The 26,450-nt window shown below is 37.9% G+C and overlaps 1 protein-coding gene across 3 annotated transcripts in view; it reads left to right on the forward strand.

Annotated features, from left to right (window-relative positions):
• Positions 1-26,450, forward strand: part of PARD3B (par-3 family cell polarity regulator beta) — a 423,913-nt gene that overhangs the window by 205,395 nt on the left and 192,068 nt on the right. For all 3 annotated transcript variants that reach the window (XM_054830200.1, XM_054830201.1, XM_054830202.1), the window contains 3 exons: positions 11,707-11,892; positions 18,194-18,364; positions 21,755-21,884. In XM_054830200.1, coding sequence (XP_054686175.1) covers positions 11,707-11,892; positions 18,194-18,364; positions 21,755-21,884 — 487 coding nt within the window. The remainder of the gene's footprint in view (positions 1-11,706; positions 11,893-18,193; positions 18,365-21,754; positions 21,885-26,450) is intronic.

The raw sequence follows: 26,450 nt of genomic DNA on the forward strand, positions 1-26,450 counted from the left end.
CAGCTCTTCTAAGTAAGAGTTTATTTTTTGAAAAGGCTACCCATCAACAGTTTTTTCTTGTGGGTTTTTTAAATAATAAAACACATTCCTTGGAAAATGTACTTTTTAAAAAAGTGTGTATTCTTTTCTCTCTCCTGTTCTCACAACATTATACATTATTGTTTATTGTCATAGTACAAATTCTCTTGGAAATCACTGTAACAGTGTGGGGGTATAAAAGGGTAGAAGAATCTAAAAGCTATTTATAATTTTTACCTGCCACAATTGCCTGCTATTAAATTCTAGCCCCAACAGCAAGGATTAACTACCTTTCAAAAGGTGACTTACTTATGACTGGCATGATTGAAATCCAGAAAGTAGCCACATTTATCCTGCTGGCTTGACCTTCGTTTTGATTGCTTTCTCTGTGAAAGAATGATATACAAGGGATGGCCCTCACTCTAACGGTGATGATATGTGAATTCTAATACTGTTCTGTGTTTCTTGTTATCCCAATCAAGTACAATATAATGCAAATGTGAGTTACTGAAATACATTAGATAATTTTATGGAACCAGCCCTTCTAAATTAAAAAGCCTTTCAGTGACATCTGTTTGCTAGCTCATGGCAAAAGTGTGGGTTACTATACCACTAAGCTACCAGATGTTGACACTAACATGATGCTTGTTAGAATTCATGAGCTGTCTGAGAATAGTGTCAGCAAAGATTAAAAAAAAAAATTGGTTTAGCATTTTTGTTTGTTTTCAGCTTTAGCCATGACATTACATTGGACTAATCCTCTGCTACCTTAAAAGTTACAGTGCTGTTTTGATCAAGGAAGACAAAAAACCCAGCACTTTTAAAATGTTTGGTTTTGGAAGGAAAGGCAGTGGGTAAATGCAGTATTTTTCAAGGACAGCTGTAACTGAATGCTCTGTGTAACATGCATGCAGAGTTTACCTAAAGACTTGGGGTTTTTGTTAATGCCTGGCAATAATAAGGTAATTGCTTTATATCAGACTTGTTCTTAATTTGAGCAGTTCTCCAGGGATTGTAATTTGAGGAGCTGTTTTCTTTAGATTCCCTGTTACCTGTTGAAAGGAAAAGGAGAAGGACAGCCTAGTAAACATGCCCACTCCCCACAGCTTCCTGTGGCAAAGATGCCTCTGGGACTTGGACCCACTAGAGACCATACACAAAACCACTTTTAAGCATGTTGCTCCACTAGAACTGGGATCCTACATGGATTTCAGAAAGCATTTGATAGCTGCATGGGCACAAAGCAAATAATGTAACACAGTAACAGCAGGTGGCATTTGGTTGCCTGGGTCTGTAATACTATAATTTGACTTTACCTTGTAACAAAGCTATGTTTTGGAGAAAGCTTGGTCTCATGAATATTTTCTCTTCAGTAAGCTAGATGGGGATTTTTGTACTGTGATCTATGCTGATGAATTGCTAGCAAGCAGAAAAATATATTCAGAGTAGCAAACCTTTACCACGTCAGCCAAGAAAGAGATGTGATATGGGTGATGAATCGGTGTTGCAAACAGGCATTATTAAATTATAGGGAATTGGGGCTTCACTTACACTAGCCCATGCAACATCTGAGTTGTACAGCTACATTGTTTGCACGTAATAAGGGAATAAAATAGAAAACACAATCTTTGTAGTGTTAGGAGAATCTAATGAGATTTTTTTTTAAGCAGATCAGTGAAGTAAAACTTGGACCAACCACAGGCTGTCCTTCTTATCTGGTTAGCCAAATGTTCCCAGTAATTCATGCCAGCTGTTGACAATGTAGCAGCTGAGTAAGGAGCTGATTCCAAAACTCAGGGGAAGATCTTGATTCACTTAGTTACCACAGAGTGGCTGGTGATTAGTGCATTCTTTAAGGTGCATTTGAGTTTTAAACTGTGTAACACTGATCGTTTTCTAAGGGATGGTGAATATTACAGAGAGAAACTGGCTTAACTGAATAGGTTTTGATTTTCCAGCTCTTATCAAGGTAAATGGAATACACATGAAATGGTGGCTATAGTTTTATTGTGTTTTGAAAACACAATGTTTTGGTCATGTGTATTTGCTACATCTTGCTTTTTTTCCAGGAAAAATGTGTGATCTGAAGGTGCCATTTATTTTAATAATAATATAAAGGTCACTTACTCCCCCTTCTCTTTCTTTATCCCCACATTGGTAAAACAAGCAAAGGTACTTGAATGAGAACAGCTCTGGCGTAATCCATTCTGCACCATGACCCTATGCAATTCTTTATTCTTGTTATTTTTCATGAGCCTTCAGGATAGTGGATATGATGCATATAAGCAGAGGAATGTTCCGCAATTGCTAGAAATAATATAGCACTGAAAATATTTCGATGCATTTTTCTTTAAGTTAGAACACATACATAGTGTAAGTTTTGCATATACTTCATTTTTTGTTTTAAAGATGGCTTTGGCTTACCAGTTTCAACTGTAATCACTATTTCTTGGCATATTCACTGATCCCTGAAGAATGGAGGAGGAAAGGGAACAAACCAGCATTTTTACAACAATAACTAAAAGAACGACAATTTATGTAATGTAGCAGTTGATCTTTAACTGAGTCTTTTTTTTACACATGTACTACATAGGATAGAAGGAAGCAGGATGAGAGACAAGTTCAATTAAGCCAATTTAGGTTACCATGTGATTAACTCTTCTGTTTCAGTCTTCCCCTAGTTAATTCCTTTCACTACCTTGAACTTCAATGCCTGAAGGAGAACTTCTTGTTTGCCTGAAGTGTTTTCCTTTTTGTTTTTAATATTCAAAGCTTAATTTCTATTACTTCCTTTTAATTGTTTCTTGCTTTTTTATGTGCAGGAAATAATAGATGAAATTTCAGCCTAGACTTAACCATTTTTGAACCTATTTTTGTAGGTCAAACTAGTGATTCTAGTACTCAGCCAGAAATGGTTAAATAATTTCTATCACAGAATGATTCCAGCAAGTACCAATTCTCTGTTGTAGTATCTCTATTCAAAGGGAGAAGAGTCTGATAGGGGAAAAAAAGTAGTCAATATATATATTGGATTTTAATAACATATACAAGATACAGTTCTTGATTTGTTCTGCATAGTGAAGAGAAGGATATTGTGAATACACATGGTGCTTTTCATCTTGAATAACTTTATAAATGATGTAGATTTTTAAGTCCTGTTTTTTTTCCAAGAACTTTTGAAAGAAAGTATTTAATTTGCGGCCTGTAGATTCACTTTATCTAGAATAGTTATGAAATGAGTGTAGGTTGTGTCTACGCAAATGTATCCTTTCAGAGTGAAAACATTGTGTAGTGTAGCCCCTCAAAGGTTTTCAGCTTTCATTATGTATTTCATGGTTACTAGTTCATTATAGCTTAGAGTGCTGGAAACTATGCACTGAGCTTTAGAGATGACAGTTTTTCCTGTCACAGTGAACAGCAAGTGTGGCAAAAAGTATCCCTTTATTTGTCCTGGCTTTTGGTGGGACTCCCTAACTTACCGAAGGGGAATAAATTGCTTGAGTAATTCATGTATCTTAAAAAGTGGTTGGTGTTTTAATTTGAACTAGATCAAACAATTTTGCAATGGCAGGATGAGCTCTCACATGCTGTGAAGTGCCAATATAACTACCAATACAGCAAATGTGTTGACTGTGCTTTTCTGTGTGATAGGGTAGTCAGCCTTCTCAAGGCTGCAGAGACCTTATTGCGTCTGGTCTACTATGGCTTTCTCTGTCAAACTCATCAAAGTGTTATGATCCAGCAATGATTTCTCTTTCAGATCCCACTCTTCCTATTTTCCAGCAAATACAAGGAACCTTAAAAGGGTGGTCTGAAAGCTCTGGTTGTAGCACTCAGTGGCTGCAAGAACTTCTGATGGTGCTCTGCCTGCTGGTAAAGACAAAGTTAAAGTGGAGAAATCAGAAGTATGTATACTTCAGAATAGAGACAGATAAAATCTGGCTTTTAACAGAAATTGAGTCTTCATACATCTTTAAATGCATTTATCCAGATTTACAGTATTTGCATTTAATAAAACCAAAGTATTTGGACAATTCTTAAATCTTACTGGCAACTGTAGTACCTTGTCATTTACAAGGGTCACCAGATTTATTCCATATATCATATGAAAAATTTCAAAAGTCTCTCTGCCTTAGAATCCATGAAAAAAGTTTTCCTAGACTGACTTAATGTAAAACATGTGCATGTGGTGTTTGAAGTAGACATAAAAGAATTATACACTGCTTATTGCTTTGTTTACCATCCCTTTAAAACAGTAACCAATAAATCGAGTAGAGTTGGATTTGTACATCAGTGTTTTGACCTGTTTGCCTGAGGTATATTCTGAAAGTATACAATAACAGCAATCCTAAATTCACCCTGAAAATACCATGCAGTCTTCCATCTTCATGAGTGTTAAGATTTTAGGATCCAAGTGGCAAGCAATATTAACTGCACAAGGCTCCAGCTCAGTAGGGTGCTTAAGCACATGGCTAACCCTGTGCATGGGATGAAAATGGCTGTTTTCAGTGGGGCATATCTTGACTGAAGGCTGAACTAGTTAATTTTTCTCCCTCTGTTTCCTACACTTATGTAACTTAAAAGGTTAAGTGAGACTGTGTTTTTAAAAGTTGAAGAGCAGCGTCACACTGAATTACAGAACTCTTTTGCAAGGACAAACCATTTCCTTGGGTAAAACTTGCTATGGGATCTCGATTAAGCACATCAAGCAGACTGGGGAATGTTCATTTTTGTAGCATCCTGTGACATCAAATGGTAAACTGTGAAATGCAACGTATCTGCCTTGGATGAAGAGCTGAATCTAGTTTTGTCAGTTTTCGAAGCTATAATTCCAAAGAGTCTACATAATTCAAACCAGAACCATTCTATCAAATTTGTGGTGTACTATGTTAATGTAAAAAGTATCCAAGTACAGTATTATGTATCTCCATGGATTTGCTATTGGCTTTTTTGTCTTAGCAGGATATGCCATTAGTGACCATTTAGTTTTTATTGCAGAACAGATTACAGATGATTTTAAAGAAGCCAATATGAAAACAACTGTCAGAAGTGCTGAAGATGAATACATGCAGCAATGACTTCAGCTATTTACTAGATTGTGACAATATTACAGCAGTGCATTACCTTTGAGTATTATTTTCAAGAGCATTACTGTAATATCTATTGCAAAATACAGCATAGATTTATAGTGAGTGAATTACTGAGCTGTCAGCAAAGTATTTCTTAATTGTGGCTAAGCTCTTGGAAGAAGCATAGAGAATAGTGCAAATAAGGAGGTATCTTTTCAAGCTTTTCTGCCAATAATAGTTGTGTGGTGCCACAGTTTAAATTCTGCTCTTTAACTTCTACAGTTTTTTTCAGAAAATAATTGCAAAAGCATGTAAATGTCTTATTTCCTTCATAAGCCTTTGAAAATAACCCTCCTGGGTCTCTTGCCTTTTGCTCTCAGCTCTGAATAGCGCTCCAGGGAGTTGGCATCTCTTATCAGAAATGAGCAGCCAGGCAAGGGGCAGCCAGCATATTGAGAGACCATAATAGTGTGTTGGTCAAGGGCATCAGACAGGTACTGAAAGGTCTCTTGTTGTGTTAAACAAATGCTGTTTCCTTCCTGGCTTAAGTGGGAGCTAATTTTTTTTGTAAGCTTCTCTTTTGGCAGAAGAACAATAGGGATAAATAAGGCAACCTTTCTAGTGAGAGATAGGCATTAGATTATCATAAATCCACAGATCAAAAGTGCCGTGGTCAGTGAGAACAGGCGTTGTAAGATCAAATAAAAGGACTAATTGAAAGTGGCGTCCCATGGTAAACAGAGGTTTGACACAATATTGAGTAGATATAACCACGGACTAAGTAGAAGAGGGAAAAATACAAGGCACAGTACTTTTTTTCAAAGGTTATAATTCTGTTTTGAGCAGTTTTTGTGTGTTGTGGGAATAATAGAAGGCTAAAAGTATAGTCTGTCTGTTCTTTACTGAGAATTTGTTGATGAGAATTAATTATATACCCATAACTTGGGTATATACCTGTAAAATTTTAGGTTGTTTTAGGAATCCTTTATTATTGCCTTTTAATTAAGAAATCAGAGACTTGTGCTTCTAAAAATTAAATAAAATCATTGGCGGAACATCAATCAAATGTATCCTGAGACTCTTAGATAGAGGTTTTCCATCTGTATTGCTGAATGTTATTTAGTACGTATTATTAGGTCTTTTTGCTCTCAAATCTAGCAAATTCAGTATTCTCTCATCTTCATATAAACGCTTCTGAACTTTTCTGTCTGGTTTGTGGTGGTTCAGTAAATGTCAGAATTGATCTTACTGAAGTTCTGTGCAGGTATCTCAGTAGATTAAAACATTCCTGTCCTGATTTCCCTTGTTAGGGATGGTACCTGTTTGGTTGCTTGCTCCATTCTGTTTAGCGACTGAGTCTGGACAGCGGGTGGAAAGATTCCCTTTTAGACTTCTTCTGGCTGCTGCATTCTGGTCCAGCAGAAATCACCTGGAGAAAGAGAGGAGATTGTTGTCTTCAACAAGCAGTTGAGAAAGGTCAGGAACTATCTAGAATGCTGGATGGTGCAACCAGGAGGGAGCTCTGCAGCAGGAGCTGAGGCTGGCAGACCCCTTATAAGTAGTAGGGAACAAACATTACAAGGCTGCAGAGGGGACTGGGGAGAAAGATGTGCATATCTGGAAGGGACTGTTCAGAGCTTTTTGCAGCTGGGGAAGCCATTGCAAGCTGACAGGCTAAGATTTAGCAAAGCTGAAGGACCTGCCCAACAAGGATGCTGTGAGCAGCGGAGATGGATTTTTTTCAAGTAGTTTTAATTTTTTTTTATTTTAACTTTAATCTCATTCGCTGTTCAGTATGTTTTATTAATACTTAAGAGTTTAAAACCCTTTTACTGTCTTCAGTGTACGCATCTTACAGGAAGAGTAATCTCAAAGCACTAGCCATCTTGAGGTCTGATCGCTTGGCTATCTGGACTTTGATTCATGTGAAGATTTCTCATTTATCATAGTACCATTGAGTTACCTATGTCTGCAACAGGGAATAACTTCAGTGATATACTGTCATTTAATTCCTGAAGTGCTGAAGTGCGATACATTCGTCATGGAAAATACATGACATGATTGACTGGGTAATTTATAACATTAAACTGTAGTTTTTTCCTGGTCTAGAAACGTATTTGTGTTGCATCTCATTTCATTCAGTCTGTGTTTGAGTGACTTCAGATTCTAGGACAATCTTGAGGTGTAAGAAGTGTTTGTAATAGAATTCAAGGTTTGGTGCATTGGAGAGGACTTCCTTTATCCAGACCATAATTCAGCTGATGGTGGTTGCTCTGTTGTGAAGTATTGATGTCTTGGGATAATGTTTTAGCAACGTCAGGGAAATAGAGGCAATGGGAATCCAGCTCTGTGAGTCACTAGCGGCATTTAATATTCATACCTGCATATTCTAGGAACAGGGACCGTCACTCATGAAATGAGTTACCCAAATGAAGCAGTTGATTGATGAGCTGTTTAACTTAAGGATGGCTGGAGCTCTTTTTGGTCATCAGTGAAAAGGTATTCCCTGGGAAGAGCACTATCATCAGGAGGATAATTTGAAACCATTTAGTGAGTATAGGATGAAATCAAGCTTCCAGGTTCTATTCATCCCTTTTTATTTCTCCTCTGTTTTTTCCTTCTTTCTGCTGCTTCTCACAGTCTCCCACAAAGAAATTTTTCAATCCTGTATTTGCACCAGAGTCTTGATGTTACAGACTGACTACCAGGCATTTACTATCAGATGCCATACAACGAGTGGCAAATGAAAATTTTAAGGGAATAAAGACAGAGTTTACTTGGTCTTATAATGAATTTATGATTGATTTGTAGAGTTGTGTCTCCTTTGCTGTTACCCATCCCTGTGAAATCACTGAAATGTCGTTCACCCTCCCTCATGGGTAACATATTTTTGATAGTACTATTAAAAAAAGTTCAGCATTATTTTTAAATAAACTTTTGCTGGATTTTACGGTAAGGCTGAATATAGATAATGAAAAGGAGACATTTTTAGGATAATAGGACTATGTTGAACAAGAAACTCTTGTGAAGAACTTTAAGGTATATTAGTTCTTCAGTAATAGGGGAAAACAGCTGTTTTTAAATTAAATTTGTAAGGTTTTTGTATGATGAAATGATCTGTTTCCCAGAGAATTGTAGCAAGGAAAATGGTAGTCAAATGTTACAGATTCCAAATTAGATACTAAGAAAAACAGAGGAAACAAAATACTGACAAAAATTTACTGTACTTGTTTGGTGTCCTGCTGAATACATCTTAATGTTTGATAGATAACACATCCTGGCGTGCAGACAGTGATCTGGTCGATTACTTAGCAAGAGCTAATGCACGGCATAGTTACGTTAAAGGAAGCTGGGCAATATTATAGAACATTGAACAACTCTGTTACTTATTTTTTATCGGACTAAGTTATACTGAAAACCTATGTGTAATATCGTTATCTTAGTAAGTTTATGGTGGGGAAATTCTCGTGACCACCTACTCAGTCTTTTTTCTCCAGATATCGAAGGCAAAGGTTTTCTTTGAGACTCACCGACATTTCCTTGCCTGCTATTTAAGTGAGATATTTCTGATGTCAAAAATATCCTGCAAAGAAAAAGGAGGAAAATGCTACTGTAAAGTGTTTTGAAGACTATTATGTCGTCCCCTTTTAGGCTTTTTTTTGGTTTTTTTTCTCCCAAGGTTAAACAAGGTAGTTAAATTGCTGTCCTCTAGAATCCATCCAGCTTGTTTCTTGAAGCCTCAAGCTAAGCACAGAGCACAGTGCTGCTATGGAGCCTGTGCCTGCAGAGAAGGGGACAGTGTCCTGCCTCCTACAGCTACCACCACTGCTCCCAACACTGCCAGGGTCTTGGGCACAGCGGGGCGGCTGCAGCCAGGTCACCAGTATCATGGGTGGGTCAGCAACAAGAGCGATAGTACAAATGAGAATAGTATTGATTAGAGCACTTGAATTCAGGCAGGCTCATCTGCCTAGTTTGTTTTCGTATATTGGCTTGAGGGACATGTATAGATCCTGTTGTCTTTGGTTTTTTACAAGTTCATGTTAACAAATGCATGAAGTCCTTCACCTGAAATCAATGTCCATCCTGGAGCTTAAAGTGAGACAGGTAAGATGCTCTTGAGAAAGAAGCTAACAAAAAAAACCCCATTTTTTTTTTCTTGACAAAGGTAATGTGTCACTTTTTCCTTGAAAGTTTTTTTGGTAAATAATAGCCTTTGTGCCACGGCTGACCTTCAGCCATCCCCATTAAAAATTGTTCTGAATGTGATCAAATTCAGTTTTAATATGAAGTCCAAGTTCATATTGAGGTAACATTATAAAGCAATTTGCTGCTGCTCTGGTGAAGGTAAGCATGGGCACCCAAGAGCTTTTATGTCCTGTGATAGCAACCCCCCTCACTGCTTTCCTTGTGGTATTGGGAAAGACAAAACCACAGTAGTGACATACGGAAGGGGCAAGAGTCTGGTGCAGATGCGATGGATTAAAGTGGAAGAGTACTAGTAGCACACAGGAACTGACTGCTTGCCTAGGGGACCATGAATATAATACGAAATAGACTGTCCTGAGGGGCTGCAGGAGACATCACATGTCTGGGACCTTGAGAAAAATGTCCTCCGTTCAAATCTGGACAGGATGTGCCACTTGAGTAGAATCCTGATTTGAGTTCTGAGTCTGCTAATGAGAATGTGTGCGTTTTGGGGGCAGGGGGGAGATTGGGCAGAAAATTTTTCCTCTAAAACCTTGAGAAAGTTAAATCCAAAATGCTGATGTTACAAGACCAGTAATAGTGGGGTTTTCCCTGATTCTTTTGAAGGAAGTCAGAGCAGGAGTGTTTACAAATTATCATTCTGTATTGTTCACAGCAGGAAGTATGAATTTGTACGTTTTGGGGGATTACATTCAGATGTCTCTATATCCACAGCTAAGAAATAAGTGGCAGATTTGTAACTGAGAATTGTTTACTTCTGATGAACAAAGACAAAAGCACAAACGAGTAATGCAGGTATTGGAGATGAGTGCTGGCATCCAGACAATTGTCAGTGTTGGTGCTATGTCATTTTTATATTTTGGCAGTTAGGCAAATTTTGTTGCCTTAATATCTACATGTAGTTACATTCCAGGAAGAATTTGAGCATGGTGCATATTGGGATTCGGGTTTATAGTCCTAGCTCTCTGGCTCATGCAGTTCTTCTCTAGCTGGTAGCTGTGTCTTGTCAGTGAAAGGGCATTTGAAATAAATGGAAGTATATTTAGTGGTTACTGTTTCTAATTTTTTGTTGCTTCAGGATATTAATATCTGCTCTTAGTTCTGTGATAGTATTTCTTGTTGATCAGACAGCATAATAGATGAATATATGAGACTATTCTGGCTGCTGAGAAAACATCTGTACTGCTGGCACGTTTGCTGACTATGGCATTGATAATGTATATACTGCAACTTAGGCCTGGAAGCAATCCTTCGTTGGGTAAAAGGCAGATTGGCCCAGCTACTGCACTCCTGGTGTGTGAACTCTACTTGATAATTTAATGTAAGACTTTGACACCCTTGAAAGCAGCCCCCAGTCATCTTTTTCAACTGGTACCTGTCTGTGTATTTCCTTTTCATTTTTTTCCTATTAATTTTTAACACTACTATTGCAAAGAATAGATAATGTCCGAATGACAAGAAACATTAATTAATTGTCTTAGAGTTATATGGAGAAGGAAGAGTGGAATAAAATCAGATGTGATACATGAAGTTTTTTCCCCCAATGCCTTCCATGAACACTTTATAGTAGGTCTCCTTGTTCTAGTTTTGTTTCTGTAGTATGCCAGTATAAATATTTCACGCTAGAATTTGATTTTGTTTAATTTCATTATTCTAACCTGCTTTAAATAAAACAATGACAAACCAAACTAAATAAACACCCCACACCCCCAACATTACAGTCCTATAAAACCAGAGATACAGTATACAGTAAAAAGTTTGTTCTGATCTTCCCTAGCTATGGATACTTGACATGTCAGTCTTGTAAACAGCATTCTAATCTAGGAAGTATTTTGGGATCAACCTCTACCAGAAGGAAAAAAGCCCCAAACCTCTCTGGAATAAAAGTATGTACAAAGGGAGTTAGTGCAGAATAAGCTACTGTGTTTTCAATTCTCACCCTTGCTTTTGTTACACCAACTTCCCTCTGTGGACAGGTTTAAGGGAAAGATAATTTCTTAAGGATGAAACTCAATTTTCAGAGGGGAATAGGATTTAACAGTACAACTATCATTACAGTTTGTGAGCTGCATGTAAAGATGTTGATAGTTTTATGGCTTACATTTTTAATGCAGCTGTGTTTAAAATAAATGTCTCTTACATTCTGCTGCAACATCAGTTTTATATCATGTGGAACTAAGCTATTTTACCTTCTATTTAGGCATATTTCTAGATATTAAAAATAACATTTTAAGCCAGATGACGTGACAAAATGTCAGCTAAATGCATCGTTGGTTATAAGGCTGCTTCTTCAAGCTGCTTTCTGGAAAACAGGACTATTTCTTGTCACACGGACCTATGGATACAACTAATTTATGCATTGTCTCTGCCCCCTTTTCACCCATATTTTCATCCTTGTTTTCCCTAACAGAAAGGAGAGCCAAACTGCAGTATTCTTTCTCCAGAAACCACAGAGCAGCTGACCTTTGAGATTCCTCTGAATGATTCTGGCTCTGCTGGACTTGGTGTGAGCTTAAAAGGCAACAAATCTCGGGAGAGTGGAGCTGATCTTGGGATTTTCATCAAATCTGTTATTCATGGAGGTGCTGCTTTTAAGGTATGGAGGAAACACAACAGATGATGACTGCATTAGAATTTTGACATTTCTGTGTTCAGTACTGAATTTCACTTGATAAGCATTCTAGGAATGAATACCCTTTTTGTCACTTATTCCTTTAGAATCGTAGAATAAAATCACAGAATGGTTTGGGTTGGAGGGGACCTTAAAGATCATCTAGTTCCAACTCCCCTGCCATGGGCAGGGACACCCTCCACTAGACCAGTTGGCTCAAAGCCCCATCCAACCTGGCCTTGAACACTGAGGTGAACTGCAAATCTATTAATGTTTTGTTCCAAGATTCTGGTGTCACATGTGGTGAAGTTTGCCATAAGGAAAGTGAATTGGTGGAAACTTTGGGGGGTGTTCAGGAAATGGGGAAGGGAAGAAGGCTTAAGGGTATGTAGGTATGAGGAGAGGCTGCTTCCCCACAGCCCACAGGAGTGCATGGGAAAGTTTGTGAGCCGCTAATGCTTAGTGACAGAGAAGTTAGATATCTACATTTATTGTCTTTCTGCACTGCTTTTGGTCCTTCCAAAATGATACAGGCAGACCCATAAAAACAATCAAAAGACAAACTACTTTACAAAAATTAGATACTGACAGTTCTGTGAGGTTAAGGATTATCTATTTAATTTATGCTGTAAATAAAAAGCTAGCTTGTAGTTTTCTTTCTTTTATTCAAAATATTTGTTACCGTTGTAAAAATGTGGCTTGGCTGAGCCTGGCATCAATTGTGCAGAAGTTACCAGTTGTTCCTGAGGTGGATTGAATTGGCAATATTAAATTGGTAAATGACAGTATTATGAATTGTTCTGCTCCCTCTAAGGACCGTTGTACATTTTTATGATTAAAAATTTTTTGAATTATTTTCTAATCTTTAGGAAATCTGTTGACTGTATTTCTTTTCCCAAATAAAACTTCAAAAGGTAATTTTCTTGAGATTAGAAACAAAAGTCTTAATTTTTCAGGGCTAGTATGTTTAACTCTTGTGGATCCAGAATGTAATTTTTTTCTCTTGCATTATCTCAGCAATTTCTCGCTGTTCTCTTCACTGTAAAAATACCTTTTAATTCAGTGTATGTAAATTACTCTGCTGACATCAGCCTGCTGAGTAAGACAATTCATAGCATTAAAACTTTCATGATCCTCTATTTGCAGCAGCTGGTAAATAGCAATAATCAAGGATTTAGCTTTGATGTTAGTGTTTTATACTTCCCTGCTTCTATTATTTACCTGTCCTAGTCCCACAGTTATTTCAAAGCTCAGATCTTCTCAAGTAACTGAGCCTGGTACATGCAGTTCAGGACACTGTCTGTAGTTGACTTGGGGCTAAATGACAAATGAGTAAGCTCATTTACTTGGTGTGTATCAGAAATTAATTAAGGCACGATTGACCAAATTAGGGCCGGATAAACTCAATTCCTGTGCATGTCTGCTACAGAGTACAACTCATTTTACTGTGAAAATGAGGCTGCCCTCCTTGCTTTTCCAGCTGTATGTTCCCTGAGTAATTGTCCACACCAGTTGCAGTGACAGTGTATATTGCCACAAATAAACTCATTGTTTTGAGTAGCAAAGCTTGTGGAGCCATATTCCGGCAGCATTAGTGGGCTGGCTACTGGACTTGTCACATCATAGACACATAAGACAACCCTGTCTAGCTCTGTATGTTTACCACTCTCTCTGTTCTCCCATAGTTACTCACTCCAGAGCAGTTCATTTTGGCTTGAGAGGTCTGCAGACAAATAAAGTGGGACTTCTGTGCTCACACCTAAGTAAATGGGCAACGGGCACAGTTAGTCACCATGACTGGACGATTACTTTGTCTTGTGATAACCTGTGGTCCTGTGACCTATCCTCTGTTCTACCTTGTTATAACCCTTTCACCAATTAGAACTGTGTAGTAATAGAGCAGAGTGTAGGCTCCAGAGCAAATGAGATAGTAGCTGAGGCTCTAGCTTCAACCAGAACTGTTCAGAGAATCTTTTCTATGTGTTTTATACAAGTACTCACAGAATGCAGTCATTTCGGCAATGTCTTAAGAACCACAGTTTACTGTTGCATATGCATGGAGAACAGCTATCTTTCTCCTGTCTAATCACCTTTATATAGAACAAAACATAATCAGTGGGTATTAACAATTAATAAAATTTCTTGTATTAAGTTAAAAAGTGTGCATAAATATTTAAATATGTCCTTATTGTCCTTATTTTAAATGTCGTCTTGTAGCAAGTTTTTAAATAAAAAGCCTTTCTTTCCAGCTGGTAGTTGTCCAGAGCATTTTCCCATACTATTCGTTGTAACTCTTTGAAATGGAATATTATGGATTTAGACATGTGCATTTGCTTTTCAGTGTACAAAGTTTTCTTGGGAAACTATCAGAGGAAGAAATCATAATGCTTACTGATAGGAGAATTCTCTCACTACTTCTCACTTCTGCATTTAGAGTTTAAAATTTGTTCTGATTTTGTGATATCCTACTTTAAGGAGGAGCTTTATCCCCTTGTCTACGCAATCACCACTTGTCTTCAAAAGAAGACATGTAATACATTGAACCTCAACACATTTGTTTCACTGTTGAAGTAAATGCTGTCTTTCCAGTGCTGTATAAAGGTTTTGATGCATTAAATTTCTTTCACCAATGTGTTTTTCAGAGTGAAGAGTTATGAGATGCAGATGATTTTGGTTGGTTATTGTTGTCCTTTATTGGTCTGAACCAAAGGTCTGAAGAGAAGCCAACATTTTTTAGTATTTTTTGAAATGTTAACACATTAATCTAACTCTCATACTGGTGGCATTGCAAAGCACAGTAAGGGAGTTGTGAAAAAAACATAAGGGAAAATTGAAGTCTTTAATTCCATGTGTTATGATTTTTTTGTCCTAGCTAAAGATTTTAGAAAATATCAATGCATCTTGCATCATACATGCTACAGTAAGACCCAGTGTCTATTTACCGCTCTGGCTACAAAACCAAAGTAAAATGCTTTAATGTTCTTAGTTGTTATTCTAACACTGTATCCTTCAGGAAGAAAAAGTTACTTTTGATGATTTTAAACCATTATGTCCCTTCTTAATCTCCTTTTGTAATTTCTGAAGTGTCTATTTTTTATCATCCCTAAGATAAAGAGGTTACTAGAATACTTGATATTTGTAATTATGCAGAGCCTTTCATGTGAGGAAAACTAACATTTGACTGAGTTTAAATGCATCATCTTTCCCCATAACTTTAGGGATTTCAACCTTGTTCATCTCGAGACATCTTGGCTTTTCACTTGTGATGCATTCCTGATAATCAGGTACTTGCTGTCCACTGCAAGTAGAAATGTAGCAGAGCCATAATTAGAAATAATGGAATATTTTCTACGTGTGCATTTGTTCAAATCAAACACAGTGTGGCTTGAACCTCTGTGGAGCTTCTGAGTGCTGTTGCAGTAAACATTGTTTGTTTTGTGCAGTGAATGGGGAAATTGGATGATTCCACTAAATGGCATCAAGGAACTTCTTCTCAGAGAAATGTCATTGATGTGATAAGGGAAATAACTACGTGTGCTTTGATGAAAAACATAAGTCCATGAAGAACATGGCATTATATCTTCCTGCTTTACTGTAAAAAGTGTGAGAGTCTTGTGACTGACTGAATATGGTAGCCATGTGGTGGTAGGTTCTACCCCTTGCTGTGAGTCTCCATAAAAGAAAAACAAATTTTTTTCAATAAGCAAGGGAACAATAACTTCACCCTTTATTAGAATAGCTCACTTGCAGTTTCAGAGATGGCATTTGAAAACTGTTTTGCTGAAATGCCAAATGTTTTTTTTCTACTCGGAAGCCACAAAGAAACCTACCTTTCAGAGATGAAAGAAAAAATGTGTTAAAACAGCATTTAGCTTGTTTTGAGCCAAGCAGATTGTCTTGCAGTTCAGGCTTCTAAACCAGGCCATAACACCAGTGATGTGAGAAATCTGTGTTTGGAAACTGTTTAGATAGTGGGATTTTTTTCTCAGTATTTAAAATAGCAAAAGGTTTTTCTGTGAAATAACTTCTACCTGAGCATGTGTGAAGCCAGTGTTCAGCTGTCTTCCAGCCTACCTCGTACAGGTGACTTAGCAAGCATAGTTGATCAACATTTATAAAGCACGTGCATCTTTTTTCTCTGATCATAGTTGAAGTGTTGAATTCAAGTTAAATTTTGCATTTAAATGGAGCATGTAACAGAGTGGGAAGAAGGGAGATGCATCAAAAGAAGTTCTTAAGGAACTGACATTGTAAAAATATAAAGAAATAAATACAATGTCCCATACAAAAGTATTACAAGGCAAATTAAAAATCAGGGCAGTTCAGAGCTTTCTGAGGCTGCAGTAATTCATTTAAAAATACATATTGTCTTCAGGACTGTTGCATAGTCAACACATATAGTCATGACAAGATGCACTTGACAGTGTATTTGTATATACTTTAGTAAGAAGCTTTAACAGATATTTATACATGGGTGTTTATCCACAGAAAGGAAAAAAAGTAATCCAAGAATCTGTGGGACCATGGCAGGCGGACATGAGGACCTGTAAAAGTTTCAAAGTCTTACAGAAACTCACAAAAAATAAAATATTTTTTCCTCAAACTCCTGTTGCTGTGAATGGCTCCATTCATTTCAGTAAATTTTGATAGAACGCAAAGGATTTACAACATGTGCAAATAATAAAACTCTCTGTTCGACAATGTTACCTTTTCTCTCCCTAAACTTCAGTGTATGTGATGGCATCATTTTGTATGTAGAGAAAGGGTGGGGTTAACCTATTGACTTTGGCTGTATGTAAATTTATGTTGGCATGAAATATTCAGCAGAGAAGTGGGAGAGGTTTTGGTATATTTTCCAAATGGCATTGCTGTTCCCACATCCTCCCCAGAAAAATCTCTTAATTTTCCTTCACTGAGTGACTCATCCCAATTCTGTCTTTCCATCTTCTTGTCCCTCCGAGTTTATTTTGGATTCTGGTATATGCCGTTGTTCTTCAGCTCCGTGGCTATTCATACTCTGCTGTGGTAATGACGATACCCAGTTCCAACAAAAATAACACTTAAGAAAGCTGGGTTTGTCACAGCTACTGTAACTCAGTTGAGCACAAATGACTTGGACTTGGCAGCAATAGCAGAATAGTTAATTGAACAACTTAGTGATAGGAAAAATAAAAATCTAAAAGTATATATATTTTGGATTACTCAGATGAATGAAATATGTAAACAGTTCGAACGAGTGCCTTATGAAGAGTATGTAATGAGCATGTGAATGAATCGGATTCATTTTTAACCAAGCAATGTATTTCTATGCAAGTTATTTCCCTGCTAGTCTTTCTTCACTGTCGTTCTATATTGGATGTCTTCAGTTTCTCACTCTTTCTCTTCCTTCTTTGAGGTCTGATGCCAACCATCAGATAATTGTGAATTTGACAAGCTTTAAAAGAAACTCATCTCTTAATTAAATAGACCTTATTTTCATGTTAAAGAGAGAAAAGTCCATGGCACATGCTTTTTTGAAAAGAAATAAATCACAGATAATAATGACAACAGCCATAGGACTCCTAGATCACAAAATAGCAGTGTCCACAATTTTATTACACCCGCAAATGTCAGTTAACCTTGGCAATGAAGCTGAATGACTTTTTTCAAAGCATAGGCTACTTGATATGGCTTAACCCTAATTTTGTTTTTGGCAACAGGTTTGGATGTTAAAATACATGGATAGCATTAATTAAAATAAGGATGCTTAAGTCTTAATGACCGTTCTGAACTAAGAACACTACCCCATACGGTGGCATGGTAAATGTGACAAGATAGACGCTAGTGAGACTATAAGACAAAATTTTTGGAGCTGTTTCTTAGCAGACCCTAATAGCAGATAATAACGCATGGAAAATGTGTTGCAGTACTTCTTTGCAGTTGTACTGCGGATACTAACAGCTGTGGTGTCAGTCCTTTTAACTAACCAGAAGCTCCTTTTCCTGTTTCCTTTTTAGAACTTAGAAAAGTTAAATTGTATGTGCTAGAAAAACAGCAGCATATACATGCACTTCTATGTTTGTAATTCTCCTACTCTTCCCAAAATGTAGTAAATGGAGGAAAAAATGGTCAATTAATAGACACAAAGATTTTTCTTTTTAAAGATCTGGTACTATGCAGTCTCTTGTTTCTTAAATTTTAGAAAGCAATGCCTGATTGTCTGCATCTTGCTTTCCTGTGTGTGGCACCTCTGCCTAATAATTCTTTATTTTTTAAAAAAAATTTTTTTTAAATTTTTTGCTTGTAGGATGGTCGTTTGCGAGTAAATGATCAGCTTGTTGCAGTAAACGGGGAGTCACTTCTGGGCAAGTCAAATCATGAGGCTATGGAAACACTGAGGCGCTCCATGTCCATGGAGGGGAACCTTCGTGGGAGGATCCAGCTGGTAGTTCTCCGAAGACTAGAGGTGCAGACAGAGGTAAAGTAGTAAATGCACTTATTAGATAAATGTCTTTCCAGTCCCAGTGTTTTTGCATACAAGAGATGATGGCTAAAGGCTTGGTCACAGAGAGCTCCTCCTGGCGGAGTGAATTCTTGACTTCCTGGAGTCAGGATTCACACAATGTTTCTGGTTGATATCTCCTTGTATTGATGTTTCTGTTGAGACCAGGCTAAAAGTTGCCTCTTACTTTAATTTGACAAGTATTAGAATAAAAGCAAATGTGGTCCCAAAAAGGGTTTAATGTAGGATTAATGTGTTAATCTAGTTTTGACTATCTGCTCAAGGCAATAGCTGGGATACAGACGATTTGAATTCTTCTGATTTCTTTGTCGTCATGATCAGAGACCTTAATGTCTTAGTGTGACTTGGATTTTACTTCACTCTTGCTTTTTCATTTTCATTAGCATTTTAATTCATTCCACTTTTTTGTGTATGTGGTATTCTGGTCCTGTCCTGTCCCTCCACCTTTTTACTTTTTTCTTCTTTTTTTTTTTTTTTTTTAAATTTCCCTGGTCAGATGAAGGCCACCCCTTCAGGATGGGTTTCTGAGTTGATTAACATAAAACTTGCGTAAGTAAGGTAACGAAATAAGAGAAGAAAGAAATTTTAATGGTTGTGTTCTCTAGACTTTGCATAAAATGATGTTTGCCAATTGCCTCTTATTTTGAAAAGGATTGATTTTATGATCTCTCTTGCTCCCTCTCATTTATGTATGCATGTGCATATGCACACTCTTTCTTCATCTTCACATAGATAATATGTATGTATGTATACTGGCTGCCCTTACTACTCACCCCAGTTTTAATTTTGACCCTTGAGTAAATATTTTAATAGTTTTTCAACATCTGTACAGTTCCTTAAAATAAAAATACATACAAGTAGATTTGTGATATAAAAGGTTGTAATATATCCCATTATAGAATTCCAAGCGATGATTTCAAGCTTCTTCATTAAATAAGCACTGCTGGAACATTTTAAAATGTTAAGAATAATTATGTTTGTGGTTGTATTTGCATAAAATATGAGAGGGGGAAGAGAATACAGGGATCTTTAGTATAATTAACTCTTAATATTTTCCTCTGTTACTTTCTATTTGATTTATACTATCATTGATCGAGAAATAGACTTAGAAGTATATTATTTTCTGAACATTATGCTCTAACTTTGGGAAGACATTTTGCAAAAGCCTCACTGCTATCAATTGTGCCAGGAAAATATGGAAAATATTCATTAGCAATTCTGGAGTATGTTAGAGGAAAACACATTTTTGCTTTCCTTTTCTATGCAACATAGCATTATACTGTAAGGAAGAATTAAAAGGATATGTTTTATTTATTGTGCGCAGTTGTGACATAAGAAAGATAGCTCACCTTCAAATAAAGCTCTGCAAACGTCTGGAAGTTTTCTTCATTTAACAAAGCCAAAATTTTTAAAAAATCCCACTTCCAATCAAGTATCAGTTTGACCTAATAAAAGTATGAGACTGCTTTTTATAGTTAAGTGTATAGTGTTGTATATTATCCAGATGTATGAAAGAGGTAAATAATCTTGACTCATGCCCTATGAAGAATGCATAATGAGGTCTTGATTGAATCAAATTCATTTTAGACAGGAATTAATTTTTATAGGGTAGTCTTTAGGTTCAATTGTAATTCCATTTGAGTCTGGAGACCACAGCAGAAATAGGTTGTTGCCCGTTCTTTCCTTTCCCCAAAACAGCTTCCTCAGTACTGCATCTCAGCTTGGTAGAAGGAGAATACGTTTAGAAATGCATTATTGTTTTTATTGGTCAGGACACTAATGGAGGTCTTCCATGACAGCTATGTTTTATAAGCTGAATACTCTAATTAGGCTGGTTACTGATCAGTTGTTGGGATATTGATTGTGTCATTTATCAAGGAGGCGGAAAAGCAGGTTTGTTGTTGCTGTTAATTTAAGGCTCCCTATCCCACTGGGTACAAGGCCCCAGTGTAGTAGTAGTTTGGATGTTGCAAGGCTTAATGTAGCTAGCAGTATCCATAAGAAAGTAGTAAATGTGGTCCTTGCAATGTAAGGAATCTTATGTAAACTAAACAATTTCCAGTAATGAGAAGAAACATCATTGTCAGTGGCTGTGTGGGGTGTGTGCTTCTGTCCAGAGGTTCAAAATAGCCTTTTCAAGTGGCTCATGCTCCACTGAGGAGGAGGAGAGGAGGAGTTTCATGTGTTGCCTGTCCACTGAGACTTCATTTGGAGCCATATTGTCACCATGAGCATCCCAACATTGATTTGTGTTCTGAGGTGCATTTTTGGACATTTTATTTTTTTCTTGTTTTTATTATATCATGATTTATATTATTACTATTTTATTTATATTTTATTTTATTTTTATTATTATTGAGCTTGAAAGGCAGGTTGCAAGGTGATGTAACTCACTATGCTTTCTTATGCGTTGGTTTGCAGGCAATCACTTGCCAATGCATTAAACCTCTTGCATCATTTTACAAAGAAATTACATGGGTTAGATACGTGCATTTCTTCTGTAGATGTGACTGAAATTTAAGGAATTCTGTATTTAGTGTAACATTTGCTGGTGTAATGAATGTGCAATTTAAAAATAGAAGCCAGTTGGAGGCCCCTTCAAAAACAGATATAAAATCACAGAAATTGCAAGGGTTATTTTGAAAACTAGCCATAATATTCCTCTCTGTGGGTTTTTTGTTTTCCCTGAATAATGAGTACAGAAACGTCTTTCTAGGTCTGTCCCAGTTTTAGAAACTGTGATAAATTTTTCCCCTCTTTTTTCTTTTGAGCAACGGCTCAGGAGAATGTATTAGGCGATATGGCATGTATGGGGGGAGAGAAATGTCTCAAAAGAAAAGCTGACTAGAGGTGTGACAGGAGTTTGTGTAGCTGCTAGCCAGAAGACCTGCATTTGGGAGTTTGGTGTAACTCCTTACTTGCAAAACTGTGCTAGTGTGTGATCATCAGAACATATGCACCCAGTCTCAGAGAGAAGGGAACCAGCTGGCTGGCAGAAAAATACCATTGGCATTGCCCGTGTTCTTGTGTTGACAATGTCACAAGCTGCCCTCCCAGATGGAGAATTTGAATGAAGCCAGTTGTGGGTCATAAAAAAAAAAAAACAACTTTCTTTGTTTTTGTGCATCATTCTTAATGATTGTTATTGCTTAGATATTGTCTTATTTCATGGTCAGCAAAAACACATAGTCATTTTGAAGATATCTTTCAAGTTTCACATTTGAAAGGAAGCAATGTACGGTGAGCATTACATTACACTATATTTGAGCACTGTAGTGATGGCTGATCTGCATTGTTGAACATTTAATTCTTTTGTTACAATGTGCGGTTCTCTTTTTCCCTTAGGAACGCTCAGACCAGGGAGTCTTTCAAAAATCAGCCTTTGACGGGAGTCGTAACTTCGCAGCCGCTTCCCGACGCAATGATACTATTCTTCAGCAATTTGTAACGTGCGGTCCTCAGGAAAGAATAAAAGGTAGTCTCTAGATATCCTTCTCTGTGCTAAAAAAAAACCTACTTTGTGTTTTTGTTTTTTGAAATCCACAGCCACTAGAAAAGCAGTTAATTAGAGTAAGTGCACACTATGTTACTTCGAGGCTTGAAGATCCAGCAAGGGTGGGAGAGCTGACTCAGAAGTTGTGAATTAGATTCCTGGCACAAATTCCAGTTTAAGTAACAGTTTCAGGCTCGCTGCCCCAACACGTAAGGTTGGATAAAAAACAAATGATGAGTGCAAAATATATGTTGTCAAAATGTTTATTTTCTATATATCTTTAATGAGTGCAATGATTTTTGCATTGAATGTTTAGATTATGTCCTAGGTTATTACAAGCTAAATGAATTTATACAAAAGTGTGATACTTATAAAGTACACTGGCTTATTTCTGACTTAAAGGTAAAATTTGTTCAAAGGTTAGAAACATTGCCTTATTTTACAAATTGGAATGACATAAATGAACTAATTAAAAGATTAGGTAGATGTGTACATTGTACAAAGAAAACCTACATGTATGAGCATATACGAGCATATAAGTAAGAGCTTTTAAGACCACTTATTTTCCTGTCTTCTTTCATTTCTGATGACATACTGTACTGTCTGTCCAATTTGCAACTGACTCAGCAAGATACTAGTTATTTGAAAAGTTTAAGTATTTGAGATGGTCTTGACCCCTATCCTTTTAAGTGTGCTCTTATCCTTCAAGCCAAGCACATACTTAAATACCTTCCACTAGGGAAAAAAGATTTTCTTTGATGTAGTTGAATTATGTGTGATTTTTCCCACCTCCCTAGACAACTGTGGAATCTGGGTGGCCTGCAAAAAGTAATTTCACAGGCTGCTGTGATGACTCTGTGAGGTACTTTTAACCAAAACCAAAGAGTCCGTATCTGTAAAGCTCAAGAGAAACTCCCATATAATTTAGGGGTAAATCATTTGTGTTGACTTCAATATTTTGGCAGTGTGACTCCAGGCAAATAATTAGATATAGACTCAAGCATTGTAAGTATTCAAAGGTCATATCCTTTTGTTTAGATCTACCTTTTATTTCTTTTGTGTGGAATTTACACTGATTCTGTAGTTACAGGAGAAAAGGGTCATCCTCGGAGCTAGCCTGCCCTGTTAGCAGTTGCCAAAGGATCAGAAAGCAGCAAATACCTTTAAACGTTTCCTTAAAAAACATACGAGCGACTGCTCTGGAGCCATTGATACAGGTGAATTATGATAAGGCATTATAGCAAAAAACCTGTGATGGCCTCAGAAGAAAATGTGTGTCGAACGTGGAAAGGATGCTCTGAAGTGTTGCTGAGGGCTATCATCAGGGAGGATTTGGCATGACTGGGGCTTCCCAGCCATGGCCTGGGAGCAGCTTGGAATTGGAGTCAGTGGACAACAGATGACGAAGACATTCCTAGCACTCACTAGAAGTATCATTGTATTGCGATTTCTGTTGAAGATTTGGCATTTGATGAGTAAAATTTAAGTGATCTTATTTGAGAACTGCAGAGGCACTTGCAGCAGCCGGGTGTCTGCAGTAGGGCTCCGATCTGCAGTTTTCTTGGTGAAAGACACATTGGGCTTACAGTAGTCCTGCCCATTGCAGAAATCCTTCTCTAATTTTGAAGTCATAGTGTTGTTATTGAGCTAATACTCATTCTGCTTTCCATATGAGCTTGTCACTTATTTCCAGTCACTGGTTCAAAATTTTTTTGCATTGTTTCTTTTAAAGTTTTGTCCTCGGTCTTTCAAGGCATCTGTAAAGGCAAAACACTACACCCGTGCACTACCCTTGTTAAATTCAGTTGTGATCTTTAGATTGAGTGTCTGTTTAAGGATGTGAGTCACAGACATGGTGAGCTTGTTGACAGGCAGGAACAGTCCCTTGTACATTCTTACGGTGTACTAGCCAGAGGTTGTGTGCAGAAGTATGGTTGGTACATTTTTACAGAGAATAATAAAATATAGAAGAGATTTTTAACATAATACAGGATCTAATGTAAGAATTTAATGACAGGAGCTGTATTATGTTTAATAAAATTTGACTTTCTCAATGTTTTCTAAAAAGTTATTTCCAGTATCATTCACTGCTCCTACCAATAAAATTCTTATAAAAGCTCAGCAAAAATACACTGAAGCTTGGCCTGCTAATATGTCTGTCTGTTTTAAGAGTCTTTATTATACATGACCAAGAAAAACTAATATCTGGGGAAAAGTGGTTATAGCCAAAACATTACATTTTGTCTTGCCTGTGGATATGTAACTAAAGGGGGAGGGGATACTGATCCAATATTGAAATGCCATTGTTTGTTCTATTTTTGCATGAATAATACTTGCTGCCTTCAGGTCCTCACTTCTTTTGCTGCCAAGCTGTTGCACAGATTCAGTGTTTTTTAGAGCAACCTCTCTGAGAATTTGTTATGTCAGTGCCAGCAGCTTTACATTTCTGGTGTTGAAAGATTACTGGAATGTGTTTCATTAGAGGTTTTTATATATTTCTTATAAGCCTACATTATAAACAGTTATAGGGGAAATGCTGTCATCTCTCTGGTTAAATAGTAGAATAATCATAAACTCTCTCTACTACAATAGACTGCTGAGTCTTCATGGTTATACAAGCATCACTTTTCATACGTGCGTGGTAATGTCAAGATAGAAAATTAAGAAGTGACATTTTAAATTAATGTTTAAATTTTGCTTGTAAACATTACATGTATCTTATAGACAGACTCAATTATTTACTCTCCTATTACTGTTTAATATCTGAAAATTCAGTACATTTTGTTTAGTGGCTTAGCTGTTCCTCTGATCTCTCTGGACCTGTTCAGATCATTTCCTGAGGTCTTGAACATGGAGCCAATGACTGCCTCTTAGGTTAAATTCTCTCACTCTTTTGCTCCTGCTCCCATTTTGCTGGGAGCTGTAGGCCCTTGTGATCATTTCTGATTTGCTCAGGAAGTCTGACATGTTTGTGTGTACCACTTGTGTACTGCAAGAAAAATGCCAGTGGTAACCCATCACCAAACAGCCTTTGTGAAATGGCGTATCAATTACTGTGAATCAGAGTTAATACAGCTACATGGTGTGCTCAATCTCTCCAGCTATGCCTGTCAGAGGCTGCTCAAAGAGGGTAAGGCGCAGTGTAGGGTGTCATGTGAGGTTTTTATTTTTTTTTCTTCCATCAGGCATCTGTTTCCTACTTTGGGTAGTCAGTGGTTTAGGGACTTCCTAAATCAGAGGTTCTGTCTGGACCATTGTGCCGTTGATAGCTCTCTAACTTCTAGTCAAGTTCTGAGAATTTTTTAAAAATTTGGTTTCCAAAACATCCTCATGGCAATGAGTTCCATGATTTAATTGCATGGGGAAAAAATACTGCTTTGTTTTTGCCCTAGGTGTGCTACTTGATAGTTACAGTGGGTGCCTTCTAGTTACTGTGTATGAGACAGCGAGAGCTTCCTTTTTACCTTATTGTGGTGGGTTGACCCTGGCTGGGGGCCAGGTGCCCACCAGAGCCGCTCTCTCACTCCCCTCATTCACTAGACAGGGGAGAAAAAGTGTAACAAAAAGCTTGTGGGTCGAGATAAGGACAGGGAGAGATCACTCACTAATTACCATCACGAGCAAAACAGACTGAACTTAGAGAGGGAATTCATCTAATTTATTACTAGGCAAAACAGAGTAGAGGAATGAGAAATAAAATCAAGTCTTAAAACACCTCCCCCCACCCCTCCCATCTTCCCGGGCTCAACTTCACTCCTGGCGTCAACCTTCCCCACCTCAGCGGCACAGGGGGACGGGGAATGGGGGTTACGGTCAGTTCATCACATGTTGTTTCTGCTGCTGCTTCGTCCTCAGGGGGAGGACTCCTCTCATCGTTCCCCTGCTCCAACATGGAGTCCCTCCCACGGGAGACAGTCCTTCATGAACTTCTCCAACATGAGTCTCTCTCACGGGGTGCAGACCTTCAGGAGCAAACTGCTCCAGCGTGGGGTCCCCCACGGGGTCACAAGTCCTGCCAGCAAACCTGCCCTGGCGTGGGCTCCCCTCTTCACGGGTCCACAGGTCCTGCCAGGAGCTTGCTCCAGCGTGGGCTTCCCACGGGCCCCAGCCTCCTTCGGGTGCTTCCACCTGCTCTGGCGTGGGGTCCTCCACAGGCTGCAGGTAGAATCTCTACACCCCCTCATCCTTCCTCCATGGGCTGCAGGGGGACAGCCTGCTTCACCATGGCCTTCACCACGGGCTGCAGGGGGATCTCTGCTCCGGCGCCTGGAGCACCTTCTCTCCCTCCTTCTTCACTGACCTTGGTGTCTGCAGAGTTTCTTACATCTTCTCACTCCTCTCTCCGGCTGCAAAAGCTCTCTCTCTCTAAGTGGTTTTTTTTTCCTTCTGAAATATGTTATCACAGAGGCGCTGATTGGCTTGGCCTTGGTGAGCAGTGGGTCCATCTTGGAGCCGGCTGGCATTGGCTCCATCAGACACAGAGGAAGCTTCCAGCAGCTTCTCACAGAAGCCACCCCTGTAGACTGCCCCCCACACACACCTTGCCAT

Source organism: Grus americana, chromosome 6, assembly GCF_028858705.1.
Source record: "Grus americana isolate bGruAme1 chromosome 6, bGruAme1.mat, whole genome shotgun sequence".
Classification (NCBI taxonomy): domain Eukaryota; kingdom Metazoa; phylum Chordata; class Aves; order Gruiformes; family Gruidae; genus Grus; species Grus americana.